Here is an 8,871-nt window from a genome sequence, read left to right as displayed (position 1 = left end):
GCCACCCCACCGCAGGGACAGCCAGACAGGCTGTGAATCTCCTCGGAGCGGTTGGACCAGGCTGTAAGCTGCGGCCATTTCCCTGACACGTAAGCTGTGCTGTCCGAGGAGCGGATTCGTGTCCCGCCGTGCCGCCCCTGCAGCAGGGAGGCAGGGCGAGGGCAGGGTGACGGCAGGCGGCGGTCAGTGCTCCAGCGGCCTTGGCTGCTGCAGGGTGTTTGCATTTACCCCTCACAGCCTCTGAGATAAAGGTTTCTCTTCTTTGTTTGCTTTTGCTGATTGATGTTAGGAGTAACCGTTTATGCTAAGGGCAGCGCACCCTGATACCATCCCCAAGACCCCTCATCCCCTCCCGGCGGATCTGCTCCCCCCCGGACAGACACATGTCCAGCTGCTCTCCAGCATGTGTGCAGGGTGTTTGCATTTACCCCTCACAGCCTCTGAGATAAAGGTTTCTCTTCTTTGTTTGCTTTTGCTGATTGATGTTAGGAGTAACCGTTTATGCTAAGGGCAGCGCACCCTGATACCATCCCCAAGACCCCTCATCCCCTCCCGGCGGATCTGCTCCCCCCCGGACAGACACATGTCCAGCTGCTCTCCAGCATGTGGGGCGTCCCCCGTCCTCCTGCCTAGTGGGATCCTTTGCCTGGTTATCCTTATAAATCAGAGTCTTTCCTGCTGTCTAAGCCACATCCCCTGGCTGCAGCTTAATCCTGGGATTTCTTACCCAGCCTGCAGTGACAGGAGGAACATTATTCCCTTTGTCTCTGCCACAGCCATGTTTTGAAACTTGTCATGTTTCCCCTCAGCCTCCCCTATTTCTTCATCCTTTGCTCCATGGCCCACGTGTTCGAGGTCTCTTATCTGAGTTGTCTTGTTACAGTCTGGATGCCTTCCTTGTGAGCCGTGTCCTCGTGGGGCTGGCCTTGGGACGGCCTTGCTGCCGCGGCGGGGAAGGACGGTTCCTGCGTTGTATCAGGTGCCCCCGACAGCGTGTTCCCCTTGCGAGGCATTTGCTCTTTCTGCAGCTCTCTGTTCCCAACTCGCGTCCGCCTGGTGATTCATTGCAACCCGCCGATCCTCTGCCGCGGAGCTGTTGCCCTTCCTCAGCTTGTACGTACGTGGGGAATTGCTCCGGCCTTGGGGCATTGCTGTCCTTGCCAGGTCTCAGACGTCTCTCCCAGGGCACTGGGATCCTTCTGAACTTTCTTCTGTCCTGGCTGGGGATCAAAAAATGATATGCAAACAAACGAAGCAAAAAAAGGCCGAGAAGTGTTGCTATTTGCCCAAGGGGTGCGAGGCTGGGGTTCAAAGGGAAGGCGGCACAGGGATTTTGTGCTTAGCGTGGGGCTCAGGAGGAGCAAGTTCCCATCTGTTTCTCTGCTACGTGTCTCTGACGGCTTCATCCGCATGCCCGGGTCACGGTGCTAATGCTCCTTCTCCTTGCTCTGTTGCAGACTCTGCCATATTCCCCACCATGGGTGACATGAAAACTCCAGATTTTGATGACCTTCTGGCAGCTTTCGATATTCCTGACATCCACACGAATGAGGCCATCCATTCTGGCCATGAGGAAGCTGATGCTCACATCAAGCAAGTCCCCGGGGAGCCGGGACCCCCTGACCACGTCCTCCCCCACACAGACATCACCGCTGTCAGCGTGATCGTGAAGAACACCGTCTGCCCCGAGCAGCTCGATGCCCTGGACGGGCGCAGTAAAGATGGGCACGTCATTGGGCCCCGCTTGCTGCAGAATGGCTTTGGGGCCACCGAGATGCCCAGGTCCCCCACCTCCAGGTCTGTGGAAGCTGTGGCATCCTCCAACGGGGAGTGTTGGGTGAAGGAAAAAGGCCCCAAACCCCTGGATATCTTCTCCCATTTTAGCCCCGACCCCAATGAAGACAACGCTGCCAACCTGATTGACAGACCCCGGGAATGTAAGCCGAAAGAGAAATCCCTCGCCGTGCCCTCTCTCTCCCCGTCTCCCACCCCGTCGCTGGACTGCAAAGAGCCCATGGGAGAGAGCACGGAGAACCTGCCCCCGGCTTTCCCGCAGTCCTTCGAAACAAGTCAGGCAGTGGGTGCAAACGGGTCCCCTCCTACCATCCCCTGCATCAAAAAAGAGGAGTCTGACTCAGAGGAGGTGGGCCGCGAAGCCAGCCCAAAGGGTTTGGCTGCAGCCTTGGGTGACAGTCCCTTGGATCACCTGAAATCGGTCACCGTTCGCTACTCCACGGATGATTCTCCCATCACGTCCTGGCCCGGTTCTGACCCAAACCTCGACAGCAGCACCAGCAACCTTCCTGAAGTGAAACACTCGCCCGCCAGCCCCCGGGAGCCGTTCTTCAAGCCTTCCTCGCCGGTGGTACAAAGCCCCAGACTCCCCACTTCTCCCAAGCAGCTGGACAATATCACCCTCAAGGAAGAGCAAGAAGTTCTGGAGAAGTCGATGGGAAGTCCACAGAGTATGTCCAGCGCTGAGGAAGAGGAGGAGGAAGATGACAACAACAACGATTCCCCTTCTTCCAATTCCTCGCGGCCCCTGAAAGTGCGGATTAAAACCATCAAAACGTCTTGCGGCAGCATCACCCGGACAGTGACCAGGGTCTCATCAGATTCAGAGCCGGGCTCCACCAAGGGGCCGGCCGAGCACAGCTCTCAGGAGACCTCTCTCGAGGGTGCCGGCTTCTCAGCATCGGCAGAGAAAGACGAAGGGATTGCGCTAGAGGTGCCCAAGGAGAAAATGGAGCTCTCCAGCCCCTTGAAAACCATTGAGGGGCCAAAAATCGTCAGTGTTCAGCTTGGCAACGGCACCAAGCTCAAAGGGACCGTCCTGCCCGTCTCCACCATCCAGAATGCCAGCAGTGCCATGCTGATCGCTGCCAGCGTGGCTCAGCAAAAATCCGTGGTGCTGCCGGCAAAGACGAGTAAAGCCGTGGCCAAGAACATCATCAATCTGGTGCCACAGACCCTGCCCAAAGCCGACACCAGGACCAACATCAGCACCGTGACGCAGACCACCACCATCACCACCACGGCCAACCAGAAAGTCAACGGCACCACAGTTGTGATGGTGCAGCCGCAGAAGCCTTCCCCTACCATCGCGGGCACGGTCATTTCCAGGAGCCAGTCCAGCCTCGTGGAAGCCTTTAACAAGATCCTCAACAGTAAAAACCTCTTGCCAACGTACAAACCCAACCTGAATCCTCCGGCCGACGCGAGCCTCACCCTGCCTCCCTTCGGTTACCGCTGCCTGGAGTGCGGGGACTCCTTCGCCCTGGAGAAGAGCTTGGCTCGCCACTACGACCGGCGAAGCATGCGCATCGAGGTAACCTGCAACCACTGCACCAAACGCCTCGTCTTCTTCAACAAGTGCAGTTTGCTCCTGCACGCCCGGGAGCACAAGGACAAAGGGCTGGTGATGCAGTGCTCCCATTTGGTCATGAGGCCAATTGCTTTGGATCAAATGATCGGACAGCCAGACATCACTCCCCTGGTCTCGGTGACCTCCTTCCCTGCTAGCAAGGTGACCGGCGTGGCTCAGGACGCCTTGGCCACGGCCAACGGGGCTCAGGACCTCCCCATCCTGCCTCTGAGCAACAGCTCGGAGCAGACCAACTACAGCTGCTTCAGGTGCCTGGAGTGCAAAGAGCAATGCAAAGACAAAGCCGGGCTGGCCGCGCATTTCCAGCAGGCAGTGACCACGGGGACAACCAGCAGCACGGTACGTAGGTGGGAGGGCAGCGAGAGTTGGACGTTGGAACAAACGGGCCCTGGGGATGTGGGACAGAAGTGGAGGACTCTCCAAATGTGATCCAGGCAGCGCCTGCCTGTGCACGCCCGATTCCTCCCGATGTAAAACTCATGCAGGAAGGAAAACGCATGAGCCAGGGTTTGGTTCATGCCCACGAGGCACTGGGTGGAGAGAAGGGAGGCTGTTGTCAGTTGTCAGCTGGTGGTAAAGCTGCCCCGGGGGTGCAGGAGCCGGGGTGCGGCAGGGAGGGGAGAGCGGGTCCCTGAGTGTTGGTGCCCTGCCTGCTGGCACCCGCTGCGGGACGTAGCCGTTCCCGCGGAGCCATGTTAGAGCCGTGGGTGCTGCTTCCTCTTTCGCCAGCTTGCAGCACAAATGGAGTCTGGAGAAACCAGGGTGTGTGTTGGTGTGGTTTTCCCCCCCGACACCTCTTCGAGAGCCAACCTTGAGATCCTGGGTGCTTCCTGCTGCTGCCAACACATCCTGGTTTGTTAGGGCAGGCAGCATCCAGCAAACACACAGGATTAATGCTGCCGAGGGATGACCTTTAAAAGGCAAGGAGGGAAAAGGGTCCACAGAGGAGCCCTGTGGCATGTGGCATGTCTTCACCTTTCCCTTTGTCCAGAGACGTTCAGCCCCTTTGCATAGAAGGAATTTGCTGTTTCCTGGTAACTCTGTTTACTTCGAAGCTGCTGCTGCAGCCAGGACGCTGTTCAAATGTAGATATTACGGCCCTGCTGCTACAGAGGAGGGCTGCTTGCTGTTTGAAGGTCACCAGGACCGCCGAGATTCACGCACTTATATGGATTGTCCCGAAGAGCTTTCTTTTAACGGGAGGATTTCTTACTCCCATCCCCTCTCCTAGCCTTGGTGTCGATTGAGGGTTTGGGATGCATTGAAGACGGGACGTCCGCACCGGGGCTGCAGCAGGAGCAGTGAGAGGGCACAAAGAGGAGATCAGGGACAGGAGAGCTCGGGGAAATCGTCCTTATCTCCCCACAGGCACCTGCTGCCTCTGAATGCGGCAGCATAATATTTCTAGCTCAGAGAGCCCGTCTGCGGGGAGCGCTTCAGGTTGGAAATTCAACATGAAGTTGCTGGCGGGGCAAAACTTGTTAACAGCCGTCGCCTAGCCAGAGTAGCTTTGTCCCTGTACCCAGCAGACAGACTCCTCTCTACACCAACACTGCCTACAAACAGCTTTTTTTTCCTTTAAAAATAAAAGAGACCCAGAGGCTTTCCTCGGCGCAGCAGGGGATGGGGATGGCTGAAGCTGTAAGCCTCTGTAATCCTCTTCCTCACCTGCCACCTTTCATCCCTTCTCCTTTCCCGACACGTCCCTTGTCCCTGCTCCATCTCCTGGGCTGTCTTTAGCTTGCTGTTCCCTGTCTGATCCCTCGCTCCCTCCTGTTGCCTTGCTGCCAAAATCACCCTTGGGTCTCTCATGGCAGCGCTTCGGACCCCAGTCTGTACCGGCAGCGAGGGGAGCCCGAGGACAGCTTGCTCCGCTGGCTGGGGGCTGTTCCTTTCCTTCCTTGCCCACCTTTGCTCTGGTAGTCACATCTTTCAGAGCAGCTCCTACTGGAAGCCCTGTCCTGTTTCCTTGAGTCCTTGTCAGCTTCCCCCCTCGACATCCCCATATCCTTATCCTGGCATGGAGTTGGAAGTAGTTTCGAAATGGTTTTGGCAGCTGGTTTGAATACGCCCCTGCTCCCTTCGGTAAAACTCCCTTGCTGAGTGGCTGGTCCCTGGCTAACCCTTGGCACACACTGCATCTGGGACCCATCTGTGATGAAAAGCCTGGAAAAGGCATCTTGTCTGCGTGCGGAATGCCCTCAACAATTACCCAGCAAGCTGGTGCAAGCAGATTATCTCCTAGAATGTACCCTGCAGAGTCCCGGCGCTTCTCTTCCCCCAGCGGCACGTGGATTGGGGCTGCTTTGGGTGTTGCAGGTTGTTAGCCCGTCCGTCTGTGGAAAAGGCTTTAAAGCTCTTTTGTGCACGTGGGTATGTGCCAGGCTGAACCTCTCGATGCTCTTCTCCCCCCAGGTCTGTACAACGTGTCCCATGATCATGTCCAATCGCTGCAGCTTTAACGCCCATCAGCGGATGCACAAAAACCGCCCTCCCCACGTCTGCCCTGAGTGTGGAGGGAATTTCCTCCTGGCGAACTTCGAGACCCACCTGAAGGAGGCCTGCCTGCACTTCTCCCGCAGAGTGGGGTACAGGTAGGGCACCGCGGCCCGAGCTCGGGGCAGAGGGACCTGGGGGGACACCCAGGAGCGAAGAGGAGAGTCCCAAGTCCATGGCGGGTTTCCGTTTTGCAGATGGGGCAGGAATCCACTTTCCTTCTCCCCACCGGTGCTGGGTGCGGGGCTGAGGGTGAACGTCTCACTTTACCCCTTCTCTGGCTCTCACCGCTTTAACCCCAGGGGAATTTTCCTCCTCCTGGGACCTTCTGGCCGCTGTTTCACCTCAGTCATGGCTGGCAGCGTCAGACCCTCGCAGTCTCTCCCTGCTCCTTCTGATGAGCTGCCTGGGCCCTGGATCCACCAGCGATGGGCTGGACTGGTTGCTCCAAACTGAAGTTTTCCCAGAGCCCAGAACTGGTTTGGATCCTGGTGTCTGTTGGGGCAGGGGCTCTTCCCAAGTCCCGTGGTCGGACAGGGAGCTGGCGTGGGCCCTTGTGCTCCGGTTTCTCTTTGCTGTTAGCACTTGATGTGCACCAGCCTCTGCGGCACGAGCTCCCCTGTGCCGCTTGTCCCCTACCCCTTGCCTCCCGCTCTCCTCCGCTCCCCAGGTGTCCCAGCTGTGCTGTGGTCTTCGGCGGGGTCAACTCCATCAAGTCGCACATCCAGACCTCCCACTGCGAGGTGTTCCACAAGTGCCCCATCTGCCCCATGGCGTTCAAGTCAGCCCCCAGCGCCCACGCGCACGTCTACACGCAGCACCCCGGCTTCAGCAACCAGCAGTCCAAGTAAGTGTTCCCCACGAGCTGACGTCCCGACAGATCTCTCCAGGAGAAGCTGGAGCATCCTCAGTGAGTGGGACATTGAGGGAAGAGCTCAGCACCAGCACGGGGAGCTGCATCCATCTCCTTTTTATTTTCCCATCCCTTGGCGTGGGTCAGACTGCGCCCAGGGCTGCTCTCAACCCTCTTGCCAAAGGGGTTCTTCCACGATTCTCTTGATCCAAACCCGGGCTATGCCAACAGTGGTGTTTTTTCCTCCAACAGAATGATTTACAAGTGTGCAATGTGCGACACGGTCTTCACCCACAAGCCCCTGCTCTCCTCCCACTTCGACCAGCATCTGCTCAACCAGCGGGTCAGTGTCTTCAAGTGTCCGGACTGCCCGCTGCTCTTCGCCCAGAAGCGCACCATGCTGGAGCACCTCAAGGTAGTGCTGTGGCCGGGCTCGGCGCTCTTCGCACAACCTGTTGACATCGGTATTTGCTGACTATCCTTCACCAGGGGCGTCTGAGGCTGGATTAGGGCTGTCAGTTCGTCACTGACGCAGCAAGGCCCCAAGATCTGGTTCCCTTGTCCCCCAGGTCCCAAAGCCTGAGGAGATGAGCCTGTCTGGGCAGCCTGGGGGTGCGCAGGCTTTCCTTCTAGGCTGCTGCAGTGCTGGGGGGAAAATCCCGGCCCCAACCGGCTGCCAACACCCTTGTCTTTGCTTTCCAGAACACTCATCAGCCCCAGAAGCCCAAGGAAGACCTGGCAAAGAAGGCGGCCGTCCTGCTCACGCCGAAGCAGGAGCCTGTCGAAACCCCCGTGTCCAAGATCTCGGAGGAGTCGTCGTCCTCCACGGAGGAGGATGAGCCCCCCAGCTCCCCGGAGCTGCGCAAGACCAAGCGAAGCCGCTTCCAGCGCAAGACGGTCAACAAGTCGAAGGGCAGCGGGTGGACGTGCGGCGTTTGCCACTCCTGGTTCCCGGAGCGTGATGAATACGTCTCCCACATGAAGAAGGACCACGGCAAGGTGAGGAGAAGGCTGGGGGCTCCAGCTCCGGCTCTGCCGAGCCCTTGGGAATGTGGACAGGGAATGTTTATGGCACAGAGCAGTGGGGCAGGACACCCAGGTTCCGTGCTGGGCCGGGAATATGTTCTGCCAGAGTCTGGACATTACTTCTCCCCCGAGTACAAACTCGGTCGGGGTTGGGGTTTTGGGGCGCAGGGACGTTACCTATTCTGGTGAACAGCAAAGACCAGATAATCGTTATCCAAATGTGCAGCTGTGGGATGGGCGAGGAGAGGAAATCTGAGGCAGCGCTGAGTTCCCACGTCTGGCTTCTCCACGCCAGCGGGGAGCCCCGCTCTCCGGCCTCTCGGCTCCCCGTGCGGTACCCACCTGCCTCTCTGTTTCTTGCAGTCAGTGAAGAAGTTCCCATGCCACCTCTGCGAGCGTTCATTCTGCTCTGCTCCCAGCCTCCGGAGACACGTGCGAGTGAATCACGAAGGGATCAAGCGCGTCTATCCCTGCCGGTACCCACAGCACCTTCTTCTGGGTTTGGCCGAGAAAAGGGGTCTGGTGTAATACGGGTGACTCCGGTTTCCTTCAGTCAAGCTGTTGTGGGGAGGATAAAGCTACAGATGGGTGAAGCATGATGGGGATTGAACAAGTGGCCTGGAATTAGGAGGGAAAGGAGGTACCGGGAAGGACTCCGGGGTTTTATACCCTCTAGAGGAACAGGGATGAGCACGTTTTTGGTTAGAGTCGGGGGGCAGGATGCCAGAGCCAAGCTTTCCCAGGGGAGCCAGGGCTGGAGCAGGCCTGGGGCTCGGCTCCCTGCTGCGGAGCATGGCTTCATTGCCTCCCTGCTCTGGCCTGCAGGTACTGCACAGAGGGCAAACGGACCTTCAGCAGCCGGCTCATCCTGGAGAAACACATCCAGGTGCGACACGGGATCAAGGTGACCGACCAGACGAAGAGCCAGGAGGTCGTTATCGCCCGGATAGGGACCGGCACCATGCAGGTACGAGGTCTCTGTGGTCTCGCGGGGCGCTCGCAAGGGGCTGGGGCCTTGCGGAGGTTTCGGGCAGGGTTGAAGGCATCGCCGTGAGCCCTTATCCTGGTTTGCTCTTGCCTCCACACGTCCCGCAGTGCCTGGGACCGGCAG

The 8,871-nt window shown here is 58.3% G+C and overlaps 1 protein-coding gene across 1 annotated transcript in view; it reads left to right on the top strand.

Moving 5' to 3' along the window:
* Positions 1 to 1,462: 1,462 nt before the first annotated feature.
* ZNF687 (zinc finger protein 687) overlaps positions 1,463 to 8,871 on the top strand; it is a gene marked incomplete at its 3' end in the record, with an annotated part of 8,033 nt that continues 624 nt past the window's right edge. Inside the window, exons 1-7 of the mRNA XM_009585927.1 lie at positions 1,463 to 3,724; positions 5,801 to 5,979; positions 6,552 to 6,728; positions 6,987 to 7,149; positions 7,437 to 7,733; positions 8,124 to 8,236; positions 8,586 to 8,727. Of these exons, the coding sequence (XP_009584222.1) occupies positions 1,478 to 3,724; positions 5,801 to 5,979; positions 6,552 to 6,728; positions 6,987 to 7,149; positions 7,437 to 7,733; positions 8,124 to 8,236; positions 8,586 to 8,727 (3,318 nt within the window). The remainder of the gene's footprint in view (positions 3,725 to 5,800; positions 5,980 to 6,551; positions 6,729 to 6,986; positions 7,150 to 7,436; positions 7,734 to 8,123; positions 8,237 to 8,585; positions 8,728 to 8,871) is intronic.

The sequence above is a fragment of the Fulmarus glacialis genome, unplaced genomic scaffold (genome assembly GCF_000690835.1).
Source record: "Fulmarus glacialis isolate BGI_N327 unplaced genomic scaffold, ASM69083v1 scaffold10539, whole genome shotgun sequence".
Lineage (NCBI taxonomy): Eukaryota > Metazoa > Chordata > Aves > Procellariiformes > Procellariidae > Fulmarus > Fulmarus glacialis.
This window is presented reverse-complemented; position numbering and strand designations above follow the sequence as displayed.